This window comes from Venturia canescens, chromosome 6 (assembly GCF_019457755.1).
Source record: "Venturia canescens isolate UGA chromosome 6, ASM1945775v1, whole genome shotgun sequence".
Taxonomy (NCBI): Eukaryota; Metazoa; Arthropoda; class Insecta; order Hymenoptera; family Ichneumonidae; genus Venturia; species Venturia canescens.
This window is the reverse complement of record NC_057426.1, coordinates 4,357,443-4,383,798: the sequence shown is the minus strand read 5'-3', so window position 1 is coordinate 4,383,798 and position 26,356 is coordinate 4,357,443. Positions and strand designations below refer to the sequence as shown.

At 39.4% G+C, this 26,356-nt stretch overlaps 2 protein-coding genes across 9 annotated transcripts in view; one reads left to right on the top strand and one right to left on the bottom strand.

Annotated features, from left to right (window-relative positions):
- The window catches only part of Fkbp14 (peptidyl-prolyl cis-trans isomerase Fkb14), a 48,312-nt gene extending 38,714 nt beyond the window's left edge, over nt 1–9,598 (top strand). Inside the window, exons 2-5 of one of the 3 annotated variants that reach the window (XR_006261414.1) lie at nt 1,094–1,257; nt 5,212–5,324; nt 5,818–6,065; nt 8,867–9,598. Coding sequence is in view for 1 of the 3 variants with exons in the window: in XM_043422394.1 (XP_043278329.1) it covers nt 1,094–1,257; nt 5,212–5,324; nt 5,818–6,006 (466 nt within the window). In the remaining 2 variants the exon portion in view is untranslated. Of the gene's footprint in view, nt 1–1,093; nt 1,258–5,211; nt 5,325–5,817; nt 7,337–8,866 lie in introns of those variants that run through there. The other 2 variants (XR_006261413.1, XM_043422394.1) reach the window with 2 other exon arrangements.
- Fhos (Formin homology 2 domain containing) overlaps nt 7,710–26,356 on the bottom strand; it is a 132,492-nt gene continuing 113,845 nt past the window's right edge. Inside the window, exons 19-28 of one of the 6 annotated variants that reach the window (XR_006261407.1) lie at nt 23,346–23,507; nt 22,993–23,175; nt 22,555–22,674; nt 21,651–21,785; nt 21,225–21,367; nt 20,176–20,443; nt 19,850–19,973; nt 15,647–15,805; nt 13,625–13,765; nt 7,710–8,785 (exon numbers count right to left, since the gene is read on the bottom strand). Coding sequence is in view for 4 of the 6 variants with exons in the window: in XM_043422373.1 (XP_043278308.1) it covers nt 8,712–8,785; nt 15,638–15,805; nt 19,850–19,973; nt 20,176–20,443; nt 21,225–21,367; nt 21,651–21,785; nt 22,555–22,674; nt 22,993–23,175; nt 23,346–23,507 (1,377 nt within the window). In the remaining 2 variants the exon portion in view is untranslated. Of the gene's footprint in view, nt 8,786–13,624; nt 13,766–15,637; nt 15,806–19,849; nt 19,974–20,175; nt 20,444–21,224; nt 21,368–21,650; nt 21,786–22,554; nt 22,675–22,992; nt 23,176–23,345; nt 23,508–24,849; nt 26,356 lie in introns of those variants that run through there. The other 5 variants (XR_006261408.1, XM_043422373.1, XM_043422375.1 and 2 more) reach the window with 5 other exon arrangements.

Below are 26,356 nucleotides of genomic sequence, written 5' to 3'. Positions count from 1 at the left end.
CACAGCGGATGTTGAAATACGGTTTCCTTGCTGTTCGGACAGTAAACTCGACGGAGTTACGAACCCCCTTGTGGCAGTAAACACACGTGCACTTTCACACGTACAAGCACATTGTAGCATGATGCTAACGGCAAGGAGGTTCTCCGCCTCGTAAACTGTACGGTTGTTAATTAAATAATTAAACAGTCAGGCTCGTTCGCCTTCGCACGTAGGTGTTAGAATATTCTCACTGCTGTCCTTGTCTCTATCTCTCTCTCTCTGCTTCTCCTTCGTTCCCTAGGACGTCGCGCCACTCGCAGGACCATTACTCAGCATGTACGATCTTATATTACCCTCTCAATAGGGCATTACCGAGCCTGCAGCATTTACACCTTCAGGCTCCTTCCTGACTCAAGAAATGTACAATCATTTGTTACAATTGTTCGAAAAACGTTTCAATGCATTCTTCCCCAAGGGCATGTGACGTAGATGCCTTTCGGGATGGATGGAGAATATACAATTCGTTGGCAGTTGGTAAAACTTTTTTTAACAATTAACAAACATTGTTCGTCCTCCAAAAATCCTGGATCCGAGCAGGAAAGATATTGGCACGAAAGCGTATTGCTTTCGTCAATAAATCCTCGTTTGACTGCGAGTCTACCGAATTAATATTCACCATTCATACCGTATTGAAAGAAACAAGATGCGGTAGTGTTTCATGCGATACCGCACCGGAGACCTCCACGCAGAACCTTCAGAAATCCTATTAGAGGTTCGAAGGGGTGTCAGGTTTCTCACACGTACCAAAAGCTCGCTCGCGGGAGTGCATATTGCTCACTGCAGTTCTCACCTTCGAGTCTGAAGATACATAACTCTCGAGGAAACCGAGACCACTTTTGATTTACGTAAAATCCGAGGTCTCAATGAAACGAAAACTACCCAAAACCGAGTACGAGTATCAAAGGGAAATAAAGCTGTTAGAATAAATAATGTGAAAGTAACGCGAATGATATATTTTCGAATGGGAATATGAGAAAAGTAGTAGAGCGACAAGTCCACGAAGAGAAGCGACAAGAGGCTCACGAAAGACATTCGTTTTTTGTTTTTCTTGCAGTTACGACCGGGATCAACCTTTCGCATTCCAGTTGGGTGTTGGACAGGTGATCAAGGGCTGGGATCAGGGACTCCTCGACATGTGCGTCGGCGAGAAGAGGAAACTGACGATACCACCGGAGCTTGGGTACGGAGAGCGAGGGGCTGGCAACGTTATTCCAGGAGGTGAGTTTCATCGAATGATATCAATTTAACTCCCTCGTATTCGCATACCGTGTAAGCCCTATAAAAATCATAATAACAACGACAAAAGAGCGAAAGTGTGTTTGTAAATACGTTTACTGTGTGAAATGGGATTTGCAGAAGTTTGCAAATAGAACAGGACCAACGATATCAGCAGTAGCCGACAAACGCGTTATTTCGACCCGAAAATTCCAGAGTCCCGGTGTTTCCACGATGTCTATGCAAGAGATATGCGAGTTCGTCGAATGAACCAATTAACGATTATTTCCGGGACTGCAATCGGTCCATCTGACAGTTCGGTATCATTTTTTTTCATCCCGACTCTTCCGTTCCCATATAACATATCTGTACACACGTTCATCTGCATTTTTTCCGTTGTGTATACATTTTTCCTCTGTCCACATAACTTTTTATATACACGCACGCAGATATAGAGATATGCTAGGGGAAAATTGAAGGTTGTACGCGATTAGAGGGTATCGCGGGAACCGTTGGACCGGTAGTGCTTTCTCTCCTGCTCTAACTCTATCTCGATTGCTGAGAGGTCATCACTTTTGAAATCACCCGTGAGACCCATTCTATGTTCGTACGTTTTACATGTTGTATGGCCGAGAGAAATGGAGAAAAACGGTCGCTGAAAGAGAGAGAGAGAGAGAGAAAAGTCGAGGGAGCGGGGACAAAAAAGAAGGGCCGCAGGACAAAGGGAATAGTTAGGAAACGCGCAAATTCGAAGTCAAAAATGCAATTGGACAGAATTCCGATAAAGCCACGATGGCACACCGACGACCATCAAATTGAATGGTTCAACCTCCATGGAGTATATGAGGATGTGTACGTGCACCAGAACCCGCCACCGTACTCAACGATTTCTCGTGCACACCCAACGAGTTTCAAACTGTCGCGACATTTTCTCCATCTACAGGCCGTTTCAGGCTCGATCACTACACAAAATGTACATATTGCTCGACTTTTTATTTTGTTTTTGTACTACACCCTATGAAATTCACTGACATTGTCGATTTTGCGATTCAACGTCATTAAAATCCTTTCGGCGAATGATTCACTCGCGTCGCTCTTCCAATTTGAACGTGAGATAACGATGAAAGATCAGGACTTATGACCTGATTCGAATCGACACAAAAATCTTTCGTGTGCATCCATTCGATTGCAAATAATTGGATTATTGAATCGAAAAAATATAATTCAAAATCGTCATTATTAGTTTCACGGTGACAGGTACAGTCGAATCCAACTTTCATGTTAAATTCCAAACATTCAAAGAGAATAATTCAAAATGACGGTCCACAAAAATGTTTCCTTCGAACCAAACATTTCGGCTGAAGGCTTTCGAAGTCTAAGCATGTCTCAGGTTTCTCGTCTCATATCAACCAATTGTTCAATCGACCGTAATGTTTATTTAGAAAAGTTTAAAAAGTTTTTCTTCTAATTTTGAGGATATCGCAGCAATTGCTTAATGAATTAATTATCCGGATAATCTGAAAAATTTTAATCAACTTGCCTTCACATAAGAAGCTAGAAAAGAACCCGCTACAGACAACCCGACAGACAAGTCGAGTGGATTTGAATGAACACAATCAAACTATCCAGAAACAGAGATAGAAACAGAAAACATAGCGAGACCTCGACATGGGGACTGGCAGTCAATGTCCAATATCCACGCCAGCGTATTCGACGAGTACAAATATGCATATAAATAGATGTACATAAACTGACATAATTTCGCGTAACATTGCAACGGCGAGTTCTCAATTTTAACCTCTCCCACGGCGAATCACTATAACTGGGTCGTACATTTCGCGAGCCGTGGGTCGAGGCTTGTCGGACGAACGGACGTAATGCTCGCAGTTCACCAAACAGCCTATTGCCTTTCGCATCATTTTATCTTCTAATCGCAGCTCGTATAGCCACGGTCACAATGTGCACACGGAATATTTCGGAATTCCATGTCAAGCATTCAACGAAACGCGTTATCGGAGAATACACTGACTACGCGAGTACCGATATCAATTTCACTCGTTCAAACAGCGAATAATTAAGCACCATATTTCATTAGCGGGCATTTAATCGCAACCGGGAGCATCCATAATTAATGCAACGATTCGTGGCCGTACAGTTCATTAGCCCTCCGGACATTGTTATACCCCTGCCGCCCCTTACATTAACTTCTGCCCACTTCGGAACCCTCTTTTTACTCGCTCCTTTGCCATATCCCGTCCCCGAGGAGTATCGATATTTCTAGTTTCAACGCAAATGCTCCCAAATCAATAATTCCTCACATTTCGGTACACCGTTTCGTTCCTCCACGGAACTATATACGTACATATTTTCGACGACTAATAGACACGGGAACACGCGATCCACAACTTTCGGCGACCTCTTCAGACTTCATATTTACGACCTTTTTCATTGTCGAGATCATTTTTACTCAAATGAACGGTCTTACACTAACTTTCAAGGAACTCGTACCTGGCGCAGCTGGAATCAAAAACAATTTGTTTCAGATTTTCAAAAGCTCTGCGTGCAGGAGGAAAAAAATAGCAAATTTCCGGCTACACGAATCCAATCAGGCACTTTTTCATCGATCTGTTTTTACCTGCTTCAAAAACGGTGGATATTCTCTCTCGTATCAGGTTTCACCGTCACTGCGCTTGCCTCTGAATAGTTGAAAAATTTTTGAACACGACAGTTATATAGCTTTTGTGGTGATATCAATGTGACGAATCTCTCCGATGAAAAATTAACAAAAAATCTTCAACTGAATCTTTAAAAATGATCAAAACATTGAATTTTCGTTAATTCGGCTTTTGGTAGCTTTAGAAATTGTGAAATATCAGGTTATATGGGATTTCATCGGTGAAGTAGCAATTGGAGGAAAAAAAACATCGCATCGTTTGAAAAGCACATGAAAAGCACCTTACAATTGTGCCGTTTAAGCTAAAATGAACGATGCAAAATGAAATCTCAACTCGTAGAGCTACGCCGTTGGCTTCGAGATCGAAAAATTTTTTTATCTTTATCCATGACAATCGAACAATTATCGCGAAATTAGAAGAAGGAAGCCGCGTTTATGATTGAGAGAAAGATGATTTCGTTTGATAGAAATTTCGCGACAGCCGATGCGTTTTTGTCATGAGTATGAAGATTCGAAAGACAGGAGAAAACGCAGTTGTGCGCTGGAGGATCAAGGAATAGAACTATCGAACTCGCCAACGACGAGAACGACAGCGATGAGAAATGTCGTGCTGGACGTATTGGATTTTTATCGGGTTTCGGCCAATCAGCCGGGGCTTTGGTGGCGCGATGTTTTTTTCGTTTTTCATCGATCACTCTCATCCTCTTGACGCAGATGAACTTCCGCGGTCCTACCGCAAAGTACTATTGGTGGATTTAATTCTGAAAGAAAATATCAGGAGGATTTTTCTTCGATAATTCAGTCTCAAGTTTCCTTGATTTTTATTTTCTTTCACTCCAGCGGTTAGAAAAATATCATTGATTGTCGATTCTTGACATTTCGCACGCGACAAAAGGCCGGTTATTGGTAAAAAAAATTCCACCACTTAGGATCCTTTTTTCCCCTTTTCGTCGACGCATACACACAGTTATTTTGACTGAGATTAATGGATTTTCATTCGGTCCATCACTCTGAAAAAAAAAACGGCAACTCCGATTCTAATTTCATTTTTTATTCTGGAAAATGTTCAAAAAATAGAAATTCATCACACGAAAGAATTTTAGTCGAGAATTGAATATTTTTTCATGTTTCAATGGGGTTTAGCAACTGAAAGAAAAAGTTTAAGCTGCTCCGGTTTGTTGAGATTCGGTTCTCGGAAACCGGCTTCACTGTTTCATTTTTGATGTTTCGTTTGTCGCACAATTCCAGAAGCCTTTTTCATTCAGATTTTCATACGATTTCAGGAGCAACTTTACACTTCGATGTGGAGCTCCTCGAGATCAGCGATTCGCCACCCACGGCCAATGTTTTCAAGGAAATCGACACTGACAAGGACAACATGCTGTCTCGCGAGGAGGTGAGGACAATGGCAAGATATCTTTTTTCATTCCTTTATTCGGGGCGTCTTGGTGCTGGTAATTTACAGAGAGGCAACTTCTTGTTGTTCATTCAAGAAATCCTCGAAATGAAAGCTAATAAAAAGTTGACACAAGCAATCGGAATATTGAAAAATACCCAAGAGTCTAGAATCAAAGGAACGATCACTTGAAAATTATTTTCAACGATGATAGCCCAACGTTTGGAGAGCCAAATGATCACAAATGATGTTGAAACGATTATTTACATTTAGAAATTCTTTCGTTTCTGTTCGATCAAAAGGAGACAAAGATTTTTCGAGATAATATTTGGCATATAAAAATTTCAGTTTTTTTTTTCATTCTGACGTTGCAGGCCACTGTCATTGAAAATTCAAATGATTTACAACATTCCAAATCATAGAGGTCATAACCGTTCATCGTCATCGTACCTGCCGATTTTGTTAAGTCGTTCGTTTTTCTGTCCCACGTTAGGTGAGCGAATATCTGAGAAAGCAAATGGTAGAAGCTGAGGAATCGAACGCGAGTAACAACGAAGAAGTGAAAAAGATGCTGAAGGATAACGACAAGTTGGTCGAGGAGATATTCCAGCAAGAGGACACTGACAAAAATGGTTTCATTTCGCACAGCGAGTTCAGTGGACCAAAACACGACGAGTTGTGAGCTGGTTACTTGGATCACTTGGTCTTCCAGCTGCGAGTGAGGTTAAATCCTCGTTGAAGGTGTGTCCACCCCATTCTTTCACTCTCGGAAAAAGAACGAAAAAAAGTTAAGAATAAAAAAAACGAAAAGAGAAGAAGAAAACAATTTGACAACATTTTGAGCAACTTGACCATGGAGTTTACGAAAGTTTCGATCCTTGATAATCGCTCAACGACACGGGGAATCGTTGCTTCTCGTTTTAGTGAAATCTGTCAATTTTCCTTTGTTTACCGCACCGGGAAACGAACATTTAAAGAATATGGACAAGTTGTGAAAGAACAAGTGCGTTTGAAGGATGAAATTGAAGGTAAACGATGTTCTGTACAGTAGGGAAAAAAAAACATCGAGGCAACTTGAAAAGCTGAAAAAGACTTTTACGCCTTTCCCACATCGTTCCGAGTGGCAAAACTGCATTTACCATCATTTCCATACGGAAGATAAATCAAGTTACATCTCCACTATTCCACTGTGCTATCCAACAATTATCAATAACAGCCGACGCAGTTTTGAAGAGACTCTCAAGACGAAAACGACAAATTTAGAATCCCTTTATATCGCCCATCTAGTAGTTGATAAAAAAAGTGCCGCTTTTAACCCGAGCAAAAGTGACGTTTTTTCTTCATTTTTGTACGAAAATTGGAAAATCGGTGGATGAATCAATGACAGCATCCTATTTCTCATATCAGAACTCCTTCATCTCGTTACGGTACTTAGAACATTTGCGTTCCTTCGCTGAGCTTCGCGGCTACGAAAAGCCTCTTTTTGTTACTCTCGCATCAAACCCTTTTTCAACTCTTCCTCAGCACACATTTTTACAAACGACCTCGTGGCTCAATGGGGATTTGAGGAGCAGATTGAGACTCCGTCGTGTTTCGGACTTTTAAATGATTGGAATAAATCTAAATCACTTTTAACGAACTGCAGTCTTTTTTATGTGGCATGATATTATAAGCATTCAAATTTTAACTGTGCCTTCAGATCCCTTGTGTGAGGATGGAGGATTAAAATTGAGCAGAACGTCAACATTGTCTCTGACATCAAAGATGGAGTCTCATGACGATTTACACTTTTATTTCCTTTTTTTTTTTTAAATAAACTCATGAATTAAACTTGAAAATAAAACACTCGAAAGTGAATAAAGCAGTGAATGAAGGACGTGCCCGTCGCTATCATTATCATCGATAAACTGAATACGTTTTATTACTACATTATATTGTATGTTGTTAAAGTTGGACGAAGGTCAATAATAAATCAATGTGTTCTCGAGCACAATTTGTTAATAAAAATCGAATTTTCTTGTTGTGCTTGTCTCCTTACTCCCGAATCATTGACGACCTTGAACAAGACTACACCCCATTCTGCTTCGTGACGCGCTGCTTATGTCCGTTCCTTCGAAGCACTCACGCCGTTCTGACTCGCCTAAGCCGTCGTCAAGTTAGGCTAGATCAGAATTTATTCGGATCGGCTATCAGCCAAAAGTAAACCACGAATAATCGAGGGATTAATTGAATAAAAAATGTATTATTTTTCGAACACGAACCCACAAAATCGTTGAAGATGCGACGACGAATCATGATAATGTTTGATGGAGCTGAGATGCGCGATATTTCCACTTTTGCTGAATCTATTTTTTGTCGAAATAAAAACTACACGATCGTCGGTGGTTATGGATATCAACATTTCTTTATTTCGTGAAAACATTTTCGCAGTAATTGTACATAGTTTATCGATTTATCGATTTATTTACTCACTTTCTCTTCTTCTGTTTACGTCGTAACGCAAACGTTTTAAGACAATGTAAGATTTTTCTATATTTTAGATTGAATGCTTGAAGAACGAGAAGATTTTGACTGGACAGGACATTTTTTAAATTTCTATTAAATTATTTATTACATATTTACGGTTTGAATTGTTCTGGCGATCATGATGGAAACTACCTCAGTATTTTCTTCTTCATAATTATTTTTTTTGTGTTTTTTTTTACCAGTTATAATGATCGACGAATTTCCGTCAAGATAGAGCCGAATTAATGATTCTGGTTATTCTTAAAATATCGTCAATGAATCGAATGATGAAATTCAAGACATTAGAATTTTTTGTTTGGTGTTTTTCAACCGGTTATTATTTTTATGCTCATTTCGGAAAATGAACTAACGAATCTCGTGTCTACTTTCAAATATTTCCTTTATCACAGAGTCCTGATTATTTTGTTCGCGCAATCGTGAATTAAATCGTTAGTCGATCGATCGATAGCTGTCAACTTTTTTCGCTACAAACCGAAAAGCAATTTCTTTTTTTTCGGAAAAGTCACTTTTGTTACTCGTCGATTCAACTGGCATTTAAAATCAGCAAATTTTCTCAAGTGCTAAAAAGAAGTACAATCGATGCAATGAAATAACGCTAACGCAAAAATGATTCATCAGGAAAATCGATCGTAAAATTGGAAAATTCTAAGGCAACATGGTTTCAAGCCACTAAGGTCAGCTCAAACAGTTGAAATTGGGAGGGGAGATCGAAATCGATCGAATCTCCGTTTGCTATAATTTTCTTTCGATATCATGTCGAGCGAAAAAGTATGAATATTCTTTCGCAATAATGGTCTACCTTGTTCGTTGGATTTATTACTTTGTTTAAATTGCTAGTAGATCCGGGCAAGTTTATCACAGTTAGTAGCTCTTGATGTGTGCGGCAATGTGTTTCTTCTCCTCTTCCGAGAGACCGTTCTTCAGCGTTCTACGCACTGCAAAAATTATCGTTACGTTGAAAAGCTAGAAATAATCGTTTGGTATTGAGGGATTTATTATAATCGTTCGTGTTGCAGGCTTCAAGCAAATGTTCGTGTAACGGGTAGAAAATGGTGGAGCCAAAAACAGGAGAAACTTTTTGAAAAGTGCGCTACTCAGGCAGAGGAATTTCTCCAAATTTCAATCTCCCAAATCGCCTTTAAATTTGTACGTACAAATTTATAACAGCTGTAAGCTCGATAGCTACACGAGCGATCTGCACAAATTACGAGGAGAAATGTAAAATTATTCAGAGTTAGTTGTGCCTCAGATTCGCAGCAGATGCGCTACGAAAGCAAAAGACGAGGAGAGAGAGAGATTCAGAGAGCAAGAGCAAAAGCAAACGAACCAAGGCTCCAAGTCGACTAGGATCACAGCTAATTAGTAGATTACCACTTCATGCATATGTACACGTGTTTTCTCTCTTACAAGACACTCCACCAGATTGAAGAGAAATTACGACGAGAAAACATTCTTCATTACAAAACTCATTACGGTATTCATTTTAAGCAAGTAATAATCGTCATTCAATTTTTTCAGTCATTCCTTTTATACCATGGAAACGTCGTTGAAACTTTTTCGGAGTTTATTAGTCATAGAAGACTGGAGATGAGCGAGGGCAGGAGCAGATTTGCATGTTCATTTCCTTTCAACTTTCAACAAAGTACGACGACCATTGAGTCGGAATTTCGGTGATAACCGTCCAGTTACACCCTTTTTCTGTTGCTACGAGAAATATCGCGGAAATTACTAGACCGGTTTACCTGAAGTTGAATGTCAATTATCCATCGTGTTTGTACGTTACAAATATCCAGTGATTGTGTCTTTCTTTAGCAGAAAACCAAACAAGCAGCTTGTATGCAATCACAAAACTTGATTTCGTAGTATGATCTCTTGAAAACATTTTGAAAGTTGCTAGAGAATGAAGTTTCAACTTCTGCAGAATTTTGTTAAAGCAGCATGGTTTTTGAATTTTCAATGTAAATGAATTTTATAATTCCGTGAAAATCGTTTGAAAAGAAACTTCCATTGCACGTTACTCCGAGAAGAATCTGAAACTTGATTCTTGATTCAAGCGCGCTGAATTCACTAAAACTTATTATAAGAGCGACAGATTAAAGAGAAAATGTTTTAAGAACGAATAGGTGAGGAGGATGTAATTAAGCGAACGGAAGCTGTCTTGTTCTTTTCTACAAACGAAGCTAAGACAGCGTCGTTTACTTGAGTCGCAAAGCCAGAATTTCCTCTGAAATTTCGCTTCCTGACGGCGGCGCGTACTCGGAGGAGGGTGGACCGGGATCTCTAGCAAATTTCAGCCCGCGCTGGGTCGCTCATATACGACGATCTCGGGCGACAACGTGTCTACGACAATCCTAAATGTTCTTCGCTCTATTCTTTCATCGTCAACTCCTCAATACACCGAAAACACTTTATTGCCAGTTTACTGGATAAACTTTTCCCCTTTTTACTCGCTCGACTACTTTCCAGCTATTTTACGAGATCCCGATATGTAGAATCCTGCTTATACCGAACGTCTCCAAACTTACTCGAGAAGCACGGAGAACGAGAGCGAAGCCGAGTATGAAGCGGTCGCCTGACATCGGATAATCGATTATTTCAATTTTCTCGTTTTCGTAGACGCATACCCAAGCGGCAGCACTGCAATTTCGAGGAGTTGATCAAAATTACTATTGCCGAAGAATACTTTCCTACCGTGAACAGAATTGGTTCCGATTCCTTTCAACGTCCGATTTTTCAACGACTTTGACATTTCCTAACTGCCTCAATTTGGTTTCCCAGGTGAATTTTTCTGAATCATAAATTTTCGACGTTGGTAAACAAGTGAAAAAATCCTGTCCAAAAGCCTATCTACGAACACAAAGAGTCGGAGGTGGAGTTTGAAAAAACTTTGTCCAAAATCTCGATTCAGCGATTTTAATCGCTCCGCTCTTCCCAGATTGAGTACCTCTTCACCGGTGCATTAAAGGATAATATAAAAAAGAACTTTGTCTCAAGAATAGGAAAACTTCTGCTTATTTTCATTCGTTTCCTCTACAGCTGCTGTGCGATTTGCTCTACAGCCTGTATGCGTGAATAAATTTTCTTCCACGAGTAAGCAAGCTCACGTTTTAGTCGGATAGCAATCTTACAAACTTTATCTCTTCCCGACGAATGTCTCATATAAGCCTCAAACTGCCGAGTACTTCTGAAATTCGAGCCATCATATTTTTCATATTTATGCCTCAGAAATCTGGAATTCGTAATCACTGACATGACGGTGTCCAATTTCATATTTAACAACTAACATTCAGCATTGGTGCTCGAAAACCTGACGTCTGCGGGCCTCCGGTAGGGAAGGAAATTATTCGAAGAACTTTTCATTAATTGAAAGACTTGGTAATTGAGCTACTACGAAAATCACATTGCTGCCGTATGTCGCTAACTTGTTTTATTGCGGATGCCACTTTCCGAGCAGGATTCAATCGAAGGAACCAAGATCCTTGTCGCAGCTGCTGCTTCATAAAGTGATTTTCAATAGAAGTGCTTAAAAAATGTCTGACGTTGTGAGCAGTTGAGGTTTTTCATTTCCGTAAAAACGATCGATGAATTTTTCACTCTTTACAACTAAAGATATTCCCTTGTAAAGGGATTTCGACTTTGTAAACCTTGAGAATAGCTTCGAATAGCTCCAGGGACTTGGAAGATCGGGAACTTTGGTTTAATCACGAACCAAAAGCTCGTTCGAAACATCACGTAATGAGAGTAACGTTTACGAGGCAATCGAGCGCAACATATACATATCTGTATGGGTTCACGTGTAGCGCCTAACGTAAACATACGAGCGATAGCACACTCGATTGCAAAATCAATGTACCGGAACGAGGCTAAGGACTTGACAAATCGCTACGCCGATTCCGGGTCACGCCAATATCATGAAAAACGACTTTACCGCAAGTGCTTTTCGGCTATACATGCGTACACGTTCGGTTTCGACGTACCGTACAAACTCACTAATGGAAATAATTATCGATCGCTTTCTTACAACATTTCGGTCAACGACGTAACGTCCAAACGGGCGGAATTCTGCTTCGATTGATCAATAGCAAAATGCCTTAAAACTAGCTCGATATCAAATCGATGGTGGCTGAAATGTGGAGTCGCGAAATCGAACGAAATTTGTGACTAATTCGAAGCTTTTTCACGATTCAATTTTTTCTTGATCTAATCAGCTAATCGTCCGATGTCCAAGAATCTTCAACTTATGGAATTTTTCATCCGATTGATTAACCTGAACTCAAAAAATGAGCACGAATTATCTCGCCAATGTCTCCACGTCTGGCAATGAGAAAATTGACAAATTTTCCTTACCTAGAACCACTTTACTGATTGGAAAGCGAGGCTCGACTCCTCAATTGACACAGGCGACATCAAACTAATTCACTCAAACACTTAACCAGACCGAAATCGTTGGAATGTTTCTCGTTTTAAAAAGAAACTCGATTATTCAAAAATTCCGTCGACTACTTTCAAGAACACGCGCGAACAGGTATACGCGGTACCAAATTCGTCGACTAACTAAAGATTGATGAGACACGCACGTACTTCTGGAATGGTGGAATCAAAACAAAGAAACTCTTATCATCTGAATATGTTGAGCCGAGGTCTCTTGTATTCTTTGGGTAATCTTTCGACAGCAGAGACACGTGATGAGCTATAATACGACTTGTTTACTCAGTGAATAAACTTTGTAGATTTTTTTAGAACGTAAAAACAGAGAACAAACTCTTCCAATGTTTATCGGCCACCACGGCAGTCTGTCGAAGAATAATTTCATATGAATATCCATGAGAACGAACAGAAGTTTCTTGGAAAAATGCTCATTTGTGAATCGTGAATGCCATTTTTTTTTGGATCGCGGTTGTTTTGATGGAGTGTGAGCACGATTTGCGAAAAATTTTCCTCATCTAATTTCAAACATTTGATATTTATGCAGCGGAAATGCACACGGTATCACGGATAATTCAACTACCTTTGTCTCTCGAGGACGATAGTTCATTTGGAAATTTGAGATGAACAATTGTCCACGTCCGACCACGAAACCGAAACCGCGCTGACCAAGTTTTGATAAACGCTCAGGAAAGGTCAACGTACAATATTTGCACAATGGTCGAATAAAAAGCCGAGCTTATGCGGAAACTGGACAATTGAAGACAAATTGTGGGATTGGATAATTGAGGAAAACAGGGTTCTGATAGAAACGTACTAATTTCAGGGTGTTTAGGGGTTTAGATTCTTGGAGATGTTTCGATGAATGAAAAACGTTGCATTACCTCGACACCGAAAGTGAAGTGGTCCTGATTCGAGAATAATGCTGAGAAAAAAGTTTACAAACTATGCAAATGCGGCTCTAGAATTTCCGGTTGTTTTTTAAATACTGACTGATATTAAATAAAAAAACTCGAATTCTCAACATGCTTCCGTGAGGACTTTCGACACTGGAATTTCGAAGTATTCAACGAAAGTATTTCAAATACCGCATTCTCGAGTATTCAATACGCGAAGTTGAAACAGAAGGGAAACTCGGTGAAAAAAAATAACGAAATTGAAATGAAAATTGAAAAAGAGGGAATTAGATTTTCTCTAAAAAATGCATCAATCGTCAATCATTCATCAAAGTTGGTCGGGCGTGTTAAGCGTGATACATTGAAAAGCCAACGCAACGTTGAATAAACAAAAGCAAGTAGCCATGCAAAAATCGGACGAAAATTCGACAAACAATAAAAAAAAGCCCGAACCTTTGATCATTTTTGATTAATCTATTTCACTGTGTATTTATCGAGATCGTGAGAGACACGATCACGATTAGGGAATGCAACCCCTTCAAGGTTGGTACCCTTCCGGCGTAGTGTTGTTCTCCCGAGTGCGTGATCGTTTAACTATAAGACAGAAAATCGTAACACACAAGCTAAGGCTCATTCCGTTACCATAGAACAAAAAACTGCCACCTTAATCGTAGTACATTATTCGGAAGGACCATCACCACACCCTTTTTCACAACGCCACCTTATTGTACCGCTTTGTTACTAAACAGTTTTATCGTCGCGACACGAATTCCGATTTTTCGGCTCAGGTCAAATTGACCGTCGCAACGAATTCTCAGCCACTTTTCTTGGGATTTTTGACTCGATAAAGTGAGTAATTTTTCCAAAATTAATTCATTCGAAAATTATGTGAAGTTTGAATTTTCAAATTTTCTATTCATTTTAGTCGATTCACAAAAAAAACGCTGAAAGAAAATGATGTCGGACGTCGACCAACAATAAAAATAATGTTCTTCATTCTTCCCCTTAATTGTGAAAAATATTTCACGATTAATTGCAGCTCTCTTAACGTTTCACTTTATTTATGGTTAATACTCATGGACATAATTCTCCGCTACACGCAATGAATCCCGGGATTATTGTAACTCTGGAGACTAATCAATAATTCAGGACAGTAGAACGTAAAAGCATCGATCCGTTCGCCACCCTCTGTCACTTCTCTCTCTCGCTCTCTTTCCCTTCCTCCTCCTCCTCCTCCGTGTGTCCAAGAGGATTACGTTGAGAGGCGCGTGTCAGACTTTTAGTGCCAGGATTATTTTACACGCCATAGAAGAAGATCGATTGAAAAAGAAATGCAAAGAAAGAAAGTAAAAAAGAGAGTTCTGATACGCGAGGAACGAATCACTAGAGTATTGAGTCCGGACGTGTCCACCAACTTCCGTAAGACAAAGAAAGAGAAGCAGAGACGTGTCCCAGAGTCGAAACATCCGGTGCTTCAGAAACGAAGCAGAGAAACGTTTATCCAGTAGAGCGTTGAGAACGTCGCTCGATCTTTTCTCCTCGAGTTTCTACTTCAAGCTTTTCATTCCCCCGTTTTTCTTTTCAACTTTTTTTTCGCACTACGTCATAATAAAATTTTCTTTCGAACTCATTGAGTTTCGTGGTTCTTCAAAATTCGATTATATTTACTCGCGTAGTTTTCTTTCAGTCTCCGTTCATTCCTGTACTCTCATCGACACCGTAACAAACATATTGTAAAATTAACTGAATTGGAGTTCATAGTGAAATGTTGTTTTTTTTTCTTAGTTTGAGCCTTTTGATTATGTAGAAATGCTTTTTCACGCTCAACTTTACATTCGTGACTCTGAATAGCCTGCATTTTTGGCCATTTCCGTGTATTATCCCAAGAAAAATGGCAGAGCTCCCGCGATCTTCGTGAGAAAAATCTACTAGATGTGAGAAAGAAAATCAATTTCCGAAAGCCATGAAGATAAAAAAAGCTTTACTACGTGGCCTCAAGCAATTTTATGGGACTACGTAGTATGCCTTTGAGCCCAAGTGTAAGTGTGTGTGTGTAAAACGTAGCATGTACATGGATATTTAAAAAAGAAAAAGTATTAAATGCAGGCTGAATTTTGCGAACTACCTAAAGCCAGGAAAAATAACTACGAGTATAAAAAAAGACGTTATTTCCGTTGAGAAAAGAATAATGCTATGTACCTTGAGTTTATCGATTTTTTGTGTTTATCGAGCACCTAAATGGTGCAAGGTTTATTGAGTGGACTACACAAGTCACGATCAATGGGAAGATCGAGAAATATTATTTCAATAAAATTGAGTTTAATCCAATTTTTTATAAAAACAATAATTGTTTCTGAATTTCTACTTATTAAAATGACACATATTTCATGTCAATGAACTTTAAATTCGGTAATCGTGATTATATGTGCGGCCAGGTTGCGTGCAGGGTGCGGGGATCGCACTTACAAGACTTACGGTCGGCGTGTCTCGTCCTCTTGCGTTCACGGGGCGTTGTTCTCGTTGCCGGTGTTTTAGTAGCTGTCTTAACTAGAGATTCGAGGAGCTCGTCATCGCCATCCGTCACGTTACCGTTGCTTCTCTCGTCACGAATGATCGGCCCCAACGCTGTACGTCCTATAAAAAACCATTGAACATAATTTTAATGATTTTTGTCAAACGTGAAACGAATTTCGAAGACATCAGAAAATCTGCGAAATGATTTCAAGGTCAAAGGTCCATCTCTGTGGTTTCGAATAGACGAATAATGAATTACGGCAGGGGGGTAATTGGAAATACATTTTTCCATCTTTGAGAATTCGCTGATGAATGAAACGTTGGTTTCTGTAATGAAAATATTTCTAAGATTTCTCCGGCCTCCATCCTCAAAGTTGTTTTATTACGACACCATCACATTATTGCTGTAACTCTAGTTCTTTTTCTTTTATTGGTGTATCAAGAAGTTCGTGGAAAGTACAATACTTCAAAGAGTGCGAAAACAAGGTATCACGTATCTCCAGACTTTGTTCGGTATAATACAAGAGGGATGAAAGACCTTTATATCGAATGACTTCCCTACCGCCTAAGGTCCCTTTTCATGTTTCTCTCAAAGAAACGTACCTACACAGTTTATTCCTCCGTGACCTTCTCCTTTTCTTATTCCTCCTTTCTTTTTACTGCCTCTCATATCTGGAGTCGCGGTGGCGACTCGAGACAAGTACATTTACATACACTATAAATTTAAAGTGGAACAGCTACTGGACTCTTTACAGCAAGCAGAACCCTCACGAGAAGTTTTCTGGAGATCCCGAACATTCTTCTGGCGACATTGAATTTTTTAACTTTTTCTATTTCTAACCCTTATTGGCAAGTCCTTTCTGAGCACCGTGTTCCTTCTGCGCTTTACAAAAGCAAATCGTCCATCGACAAATAATCAGAGAGGAGATGAGTCGATGAGCAGCATCAAACTTTTTGGGTTACTCGTTTGGCGCGTCATTTGGTTGCGTCACGAGCAGCAGCGTCTTTATTGGGTGCGACTAGTACACCTGGGAGCGTAATTTTATTGGAGGGCTTTGATTAAAATAGCTGAGGAATATGAAATTCTTAAATCACGAGAATCCCTGACACACCAGTGAATAAAAGGTAAAAATGAAAACATTATTTCGCAGGCGCCTGTATGATTTATCGCAGAGTAAAGAGGATTAAGTGAGGAAAAAGACGTTGGGTGTGAACATGCGAAGTATTTCTCGCGAAGATAAAAATTTCGTCGGTGTCCGTGACGATGTGAAGCTTTAGTAAAATTTAAGATTGTACTGAATATACAGCAAGAGTCGAAAGACGCAACCGTGGATAAAATACCACTCCGATTCTTCCTTCAGCCAGAAACGTTGGAATTATTATTTCCAGGGTTTAATAAGCTTCAATGGCCAAAAAATAGTTCCGAGTGGCTTCGAATCGGCTCAAAGTTTGGTGTTCAAAGAAAAAAATTGTGTTTGGATCTGACTCACGTGGATACCAGAAATTTCATGGTGAAGAACTCGCCGCAATCGTGATTTTATTTCACTGTTTTCGTCCAAGTTTTATCGCCAGCATTTTTAACAACTTTTCTCTACGGGATCGGACTCTATGGAAACTATAAATAGACGATGAGTGAACGAAGAAACTCTGTCGAAAATAGCAGTACTTTAGTCAAAATAAATTTAGTACTTTTTGGGAATGAGCGCACGGCGAATAAACGTTCTTAAGGAGCTCGAGATTACTCTCGGTGGGTTCGATGGTTGGTAGCAGTGAGCGAGGAGCATCAACAACATAGTCAGGGCAATGAGAAAACGTGTGTTCTGTGAGTCTCATCTTTTGTACGAACTCAAGCAAAGGCTGTTCCAAAATTTATGCCGAAAAACTCGGGCGGAAAATAAACCCAGAAATTTTGAAAAGAGCATTTTTCACGCTCCTTTTTCCCATTCCCGTTGGTAAGAAATCGATCGATCCTTGGTCGCGATTTCGCGGTGTTAATACAGCGAAATGGGCGTGGCGAGCTATCCTGTTCACAGCACGATCCGATTTTGCCACGACCCCCGAGGTAAAAAAATAGCAAAAGATATTTCGTTTTGAAATCCCGCGAGGGATAGTTTCGTTGATGAGCTTAAAGTTTGATTTCCAAGACACTATGTGGACTGCGAAACCGTTGGACTTTTGGGAGCCTGAGGAGAGAAGGAGACGGTAGTTTACGTCGTTGGTAGGTTATATATACCTAAGAAATAAAATAGAGCCGAGTTATTGCCAGGGTAGCGAGACGCCCGTAATGCTCGCGGAGGACTAAGTTTTACGAGCTACGATTGCTCCGGCGGCGGTTGAGGTTAGGAAATAATAAAAAAAAATCCTTCTCCGGACCGGAAGTGAGTTTCGCCTTTACTGCCCGATACGTCTTGCCATCGCCATCTCTCGCTTCTTCTTCTTCTTCTTCTTCTTTTCATTCTTACATTTCTTCGTCTTTTTCACAATCTTACTGTCTGCGTCAACGGGAGCTACGAAACTCCCTAGTGACGTAAATCTTGTTTTGCCTCTACGAGCTTTCTTACAACAATTACCATGATACGACAAAGGAACATTGAAACACGTCGAGCAGACATGTCGAGAAGAATGTGCTCGGGAGCGAGTACTCGGTGAATGCGCGCAGTTCAAATGTCCTCAGGAATAGCCTTGGTGATGGGAAGAAGAAAAGTCTTTGGTGAATTCCCTCTCGAAAAAAACTTGTATTTTCTTGACAGAACTCCGAGCAGGCTCTTTTCGATGACATTTTTCATTTGCTATGTCAAAATAATGCGTGAAGCCTTTGGACTCACTGTTATTTACGAAAGTGTTAAACCGCACAAAAACTCTGTTCTATCCATGAGTCAATGAAAGGTCAAATGAAAATGGCGTCAAAAAGGGTGCATCGATCTCTGCGCCTGTGTCGTTAAAAATCAGAATAACACGATTCGGGCTTTTAAATCGTGGGAGGAATGGGAAATGGAATGTAAAATAAAAACGAAGCTCTATTTTAGTTCTCGAACGAGGGTTAGTGCATTGTAACAATCTCCACGATCAAGGAAACTTAAGGAGAAAATCATAGACTGGTTCGAATGAATCTACACTCGTCAGCTCAAGCGTACGATGCAAATGTCGGTTTCTCTGTGATAATATTTAACTGGAATAGAAAAACAAAAGGAGAAAACTCGCTTGAACTTTGAATTTAAAAAATCATGAGAAATGAATATAAATCAGATCTGGGACACGGTGAAGAGTCGGGGTCAGGTTTGCAGAGAATTTATCATATTTTTGAGAGTATCTTCACCGCGGGACATACGACATCACACCCGAACGGACGGTAGAAGTCTCAATTTGTACGATCTCCGACCTCATGCTCGGGGTGGCAGTACATCTTTGGAGCTTACAACTTGCTACGGTCTCAAAAATACATTTTTCCCAAATCTCGCGTTATATACGACTCGAGACGGGTAGCGGTTAGCTCTCCGTCACGAGGAACCGTAAAATCCGTTTGCAGGTATTTTCATTGTACAGACTGACAGCTACATAAATTTATGTTTAAAGTTACGAAGAACGCTCGTGTAAAGCAGCGACAATGACAATAATTTTATTTACGAAATATCCTGGTACGGATGTATAGAAAAAAAAAGCACTATGAAAAAAATAACAATGACGAAATGGCGTGGCTGATTAGAAAAAGAAACTTGAAGCCACACTTTTATGTAGAGCTCTCGGTTTTAAACGATCAACTGAAATAAAATGACTTGGATCTCATACACATTTGACACATTCAGCAGTGAAAAAATATGAATGTAAAAAAAATGGGGAAAAATACTTTTCACGATTCTAGTCACATGGGGGTTAAATCGAGCCGATCGCTGCCTTTTCAAAAAGCTTTTCCATTACCTATCCACTTAGTTCATTGGCACTCAAAATGAAAAAAAAAATTCATCTCATTCTCAGTGCGCTCGAACGAGAAGAAAATTGGTGTTTCCATATTTGGTTATAGGATTGTCGTGCAGGATGATTTTTACGAGGGGTGAAATGCGTGAGAAAAAGGATAAAGATAACAAAGAGAGAGAAGGTAGACGAAAAATAGGAAAGTGGAAGCGAAAAAAGGATGGAAAAAAGGAAGAAAGATGGAATTAAACTCACCGTCTTTGCGCTGCCTTCGCCAAGGCAGAGTTCCTTGCAAACTCTCGACATCGGAAATGTCGCTACCAAGTAGCTGACGAAGTTCAGCGTCAGCTCGATCTTCCTTCGTGCGGAATTTACCCACCTGGAAGAATAAAGAAGACAAAGAAATGACGAGAGTGCATACCGGGATGATAAAGAGAACGACAGAGAAAAAATGTTGAAAAAAAGTAATAAAATCCTCCTCCGGCTTTCTTCGAGACTCCGAAGGAAAAGTACAGCCCGAGCTCATAGATATATTGCACTTGTTTTTTCTTTTCTGTATAGTAAAAAATTGGAAGACGAACCTCGGTAATCATTTTTCCTCTCGTTTTGTTCCTCTCCCGATGATTGGCTTTTTTCTCGAGCTGCTGAATAACACGTTCTCGGGTTGTTCTATACTCGAGGGCGAATTCCGAGACTATCCTTGAGAACTCGTTCGGTTTTGTATCCTGGACTCGATGCAGCGGTATACCCAGCCAGAGTATGAATTTGTGAAAACGATTTATTATTCGACGATGCACTATCTCGAGGACGATTATCCGTTCCGCACAATCCGAAAGAAAATCGGACATTCTGAAATTCAATTGGCTTTAAATACCTTCGAGTCGATCTCGTCGGCCCTCTTCCCTCTTTTTCCTTTCTCTATTATCTTCTCCGCTCTCGAACAACTGATTACAACATTTTTTGCTCCATTCGATTCTTCAACTTAAACTTTAACCCTATTTCACATCTTCACGGACGGATGAGATTAAAAATGAGAGAGAGAGAGAGAGAGAGCGACGAAGGAAAAAGGAGCGTTAAAAGGCGAAGGTCAATATAAACGGAGATAGAAAGAAAATAACAGCAGAGCCACAAAAAATCGCAGGCCAAAAGGAAAGTACGGATAGAGATAAGGAGAGAGAGAAAGAGAGCAGCAGGGGAAGCTCGGGGTAATTAATGAAGGTACGCTTGGCTCTAGGCCAACTTCTTCAAGGGAAAAGCTCCTCCAATTTATTGGATCTTCTTCTTGGATGTAGTGGGAAAGCTTTCTCTAACGTCTTCTGCAATTTCGTACATGAGATTTTTGTACAAGATCTTTAGGGAATGCCTCTCGTTTTACGCCGGAAGTTTGATTAAATGAGATGCTTTGCCCAGCTACGAATTATCGATGCTTCCCTGTTATCGGACATCTCATTCGTACAATGATCTTTTATGCAGACAACCTTCGCCAAAAATTCTATTTCATCTGAATTTCCGTACTGGCCAAATCAAAATGTCTTGAAAAGACTTCGTGAATTTTTTAGAATATTCGTCATTCTGCGACCCTCAAGACACGATAATTCCACATTTTTTCCAATCATTTTTGGAACCTTACTTGACTTTCATCATTGTCGATCCGTCGTGCTTCGTGATAAGCTTAAGATGATCCCACGACGCCTTGCACTCACTCTCGAGCTTCCCGATGTTCGATGCCAACTCGTCGAAATCGATCTTCGATGCTCTTGTCACGGCTCCGATCTATCACATCCATTCATCATTTTTTCGTGGTTTTTTCAACATCAAAATTCTTTCATATCTATTCGTATTGCCAATTTAACCATTTTTTTTCGACTGAATTCAGGTTGTAAATTATTTTGGTACTTTATTTCTCATCATTCAACTATTTTTGAGGTTGCTAAAAAAGGGCTGAAAGTGTCCAGCCGAAGGAAGTAAAAACGGTCGTCGAACTCTAGATAATCGAGTGAATTTTTTTCATCGTTTCCTCCGCCAATCTTTTTGCTTTATCTTTCGAAGCACTCACCTCGGAGTAAAGGTCCGTAGAGTCCGGAAACTTTTCCATCACCATGTGACACAGGTGATGGAGCAAAGAGTGCTTGTGAACCGTGTCCTTGACTTCGGGCACTTTGGCAAGATATTCTAGCTGAAAGCCCTTCACCTACGAACCAAAAAATGTGCAGAAAAAAAAACAGTGAAACCACCTTGAGACGTTGCACCAATTCAGCCGCAGATTGAATGCGGCTTTCCTCTTTTTACACTACACGTCAAAGTGGAAATGTTTTCACCAACCAGCGAATCGTGATTGAATTAGGAGATGCGATACGAACAATTCGAAATATCACGAACATGAGAATATTCAAAATTATTATTCTGGTGAGAGGATAAAAATCCTCCCTTCTCAAAAACGACAATAAATAAAGGCACAGGGGAGGTTTAAAACGAAAATTAAAATAATGAAAAGTCCAGTTAAAATTCTGTGCAAAAATGTCTAGTAAAAATTTATTTGGTCAGTCCAAATCCGTCAGTTTTATTCTGGAGAATAAATAAAGTTTGAAAATTGATTAAAAAACGTGACTTAAGTGGACTTAAGATTCATGCAGCCAAAAGAAAATTAACGAGTTTGCATGCGAAGTGGACAAAAAAAAATGCATAGCGTCTGTTTCTCGCTTGTGTGGTGAGTGATAATGAAAATAATTGATGCAAAGGAAGCAAAAATAACTGAATTGTTTTTCATTGGCCTATAATTATATCGTGGTCGAGTACAGCATCCAAATGGAAAAAAGCCACTGGAAGAATTCAAAGAATGACGCAGAAAATGACGTGGCGAGCACAATGGCGAAGAAAATTCCAAAGTATATTCGAATTCCAAATGGAAGAAAGGCTTTTCAAATTAAAAGGATATCATTTGGCTCGCTTTCTATACCAACCTCATTTCCGTTGAGAAATATCCCAATCGATAGAAGCGTGCTCAGAATACCGCGAAATGTTTTATTCACTCTCAGCGTCTCCATTCCTTGCTTCAAATCCATCAAAGGGTCTGCAATTTCCTGGAGTCACAATGCCCATAGAATTATTATCGTTGTTATGATTATTAATATTTTATTGTCATCGCCATTAATTTCGCGTTGCTTTTATATTTCTTCTGAATGAGTTTGCTTTTCGTTTACATTTAGCATCTCGATTATTTTGTTCACTGCAACATTCGTTTTACCATTCTACTGTACAACAATTGTGCATGTGCAAACTTCCTCGACGCTTCAAGATGGTGGAGTCGAAAAAATAGAGGCAAGTGGAAAGCAGGGGAGCGAGAAAAAACTTTGAATCGAAATGCTCGTTCGTATAAATATAGACAAGGCAGTACGAACCTTTTCAGAGTTTTCGAAGTCAAGTTTGAAGGCCCAAAGTTTCAATCTCGCTGGTAATTCGGAGATGGATGCGAGAGTGAGAAGAAATTGCTCGGCCGATCCTAGTGGAAGATCTGGATTGGCGGCCTGCGCCTCTTGAATTCGAGATCTCTCCTCTTCGGTCGGCAACATTGTTAAGAGTTTCTACATCGAGAAAGCATGGAAGAAACAAAAAGAACGAAGGATTGTAGAAACATGTAAGAAAAACAAACGATATTCCTTTCCGTAGGAACTGTTTGCTTCATCAAATATTTGCGTTCATTTCACTTGTCGAAATGAACATTTTTTCCTTAGACTAAACTAAAAATTCTTACCTCAATTCCCTCACGATTCATAATCGTTGCATCCATCTTTAAGATCGCGGTTTTAATCGATCGTGGCGGTGGAAGTTTGGTCATGCCGATGTTTATTGCGTTCGATCTTTTGTGATCCAAAACAATGATCTCCTTGTTCTTGTTCATTTCTTGCTGCTTCTGCTCGTCGAAAGAACCCAAAGTGCAAAAAAATAGTATGATAAAAAATAACGTAAATGAATCACTACGAAAATATCAATTTGCTCGTTCAATCGATCCTGGTATCTGGGTCCGTCGGCAGGAAACTCTTCTGTCATTCGCGTCATTCAACGAAGCTTTTGTTAGTTGTTTAAACATCACGTGGGAACATGCAGCTACGAATGATTATTTATCAAAACGATGAAAAATGGACGAATTTATAAGTTTTAAAAACGTTTGAAATTCCCAATAGTTCGAAAACTCATTTATTATGACTTTTTTCTCCACATTTCATAAAACATCATCCGAAATTATATACTTTATTATACAATAACATTTCTCTGTCGTGCGATCCGATCCGGAAAGATTCACTTTTGCGTGAGAACAGTTTGGAATAAACTCTTCGCTCGAGTTTAGCTCAACTCTGAAATTCAGGATCAACCTTTTGACCTTGTTTGACCTTATCCCGCGAGGAAAACGCAAGAGAAGGGGGAGGATTCTATGCCAAGAGCTTTGACGCACCTACCAATGTTTATCTAGGACACTTCGATAAACTATCCACCCTCCTCTGGGTTCATCAAACTCCTCCCCCTGTTTTTGCATCCGAATGGAATACCGCATAACTGTCTCTAACGACACGTACCTCAGTAATTAATTTATTAACCACGTGCAAAATGCAAAAAAGTACAAAATGAAAATTAAATGCATTTCCGGTCGAGGCTTTTGTACAATGAGAAAAGAGACATTTTGGTTCATACAAAAACAGATGATTGTCAGAAATTGTATAAAAATCGTATTTGATTGAACGAAAATGGAAATGATTTTCCATGAAAAATGTTCGTGAATAAAATGATTCGATGGAATTCGTCACTTTGCAAGTCAATGAAATGTAAATTTCCGTTGCTCACATCGATTGCGTTTCGTGTACATTTTCAGTATTCTAATAAGCGCTGTTAGAGAAAGCGATAAAGTCGTTAAAGAAATGTCACGAGTATATAGTGTTCACGTGCCCGAAATTTCTAACGTCGCTGACTTCCGAAGTTCTCCTCTGACTTCTCAATCAAATACGATTTTATAAAACTCTGTAGAAAGATTCAAGTGATGAATCGTTCCGACGAGAAGCTCCCGAAAGATGGATAAGACGAGAAATTCCCCAACGTATGTTTCAGGAAGGAAAAACCTTAACGAGGAAAGAAAGCTTAAAAAAAATGGAGAAGTCACACTTGACAACGCACTGGCACTTTCCAACAACGCGAATCCATTAAAAGGAACAAAAGGAGGAGGGAGAAAAGTTATGAAAAGTAAAGACTCACCTCCTGTAAAATTCCACCATGCCATTTTTGTATCGTGCGAGCACCAACAATATTGCAAAGAATACAAGAAACAGATTAGTCGTTTTGCGAATATAAACCATCACCATTCAACCTACCACTACGGGGCTGTTTTCTCAACTTTGTTTAACTGTACACATGGACGATTACGTTTTTATAATTTACAGAAGATCTTTCAAGGGACGTTTCATAAAGATTTCCATTCGATGTTCATTTTTGTCCTCGACAATTCAACAAAAATTTAACTATTATTTGCACCTCATGAATATTGATTTTGAATAATAATAAAGCCGAGAAAAGAATTTCAAAAGAGCAGAAAGAACGTTCGTTAAAGAAAGAAAATATTCAGCAGATTTGAAGAGCATTTGAAAATTCCTACAAAATCTAATTCAAACCCAATCGAAAAAGTCATTTGGACTCCGTGCTTCGTTATTTTCGATTATTGAAATCCGAATTGAAAGCACATCGAAAAAACTTAAATCCTAGAAATCTGATGCTTTTACAATTTCCGGCCAAAAACATGTGGGTCAAGAGAATCCTCGAGTTGCGAAAAAAAATGTTCGGCACACGTAGAATAGAAAATTTCGTCTCTGCCTGAGCAGTTTTAACATTGGATCTTATGAAATCGTGAGGTATATCGTAGAATCTGTTATCGATTAATATGCTCGGGGGGCATTATCGTAAAGTTCGTTGCTGTATATTTAACAGCGCCGTTTTGTCACGTACCGTTATCGATCAAATAATTTATAGATATAACTATATATATTTATATAATGTATCCGTACTCAATATCAATCTCATTTTCATTAGGCCGTACAGTTTCACGTCTTTCGTGTTCTCGTAAACTCACGTAGCAAGGATCAGCAGCGAAGCCCCCGAAGCATCGATGCGAGTCTCAATATAACTATGTACAAGTATAAATATTGGTCTTAGTTTGCATTGGCATAAAGTTTCATATTTTACGATGAACTGAGAGAGATTCGATACAGCCAGAGCGGGATATAACGTAATTTTCCTTGCGTGTGTTATAGAGATATTTTTCACTGAAAATTCGAATGTCAATTTTTCTGTATTCATTTTAAACGTTAGCTCAAAGCCATGGAAAAAAGGTTTTTGATTATTCGTTCACAAAAATTGTGAGTATCAATGAAAATAACAAAAAAATCATCCCCGAATTAATAGTTTGCTCATAATAATTCACAATATTCTCGTTAGATTTTTATTGCTTCTCGATATGGATTTTTCCAACATATTTTCACAGTGTCGATATTCTCTGGTTTTTATTATAGCCTAAATTTATAAAATGTTTGCGAAACTGTCAATTTATTTCACGCACGTAAGCACGATCTTCGACCTCTTCGCCGATGAAATTCTATTTTCCGAGCAGCATGTTTACAGGGAGTCGGACAACTTCGAAATAAAAGCGATAAATCTTCCGGAGCAACTTGGATCGAACTCGAGTAACTTGAATGGGCTTTCTCACTTGTTCTTATCCGATGTAGC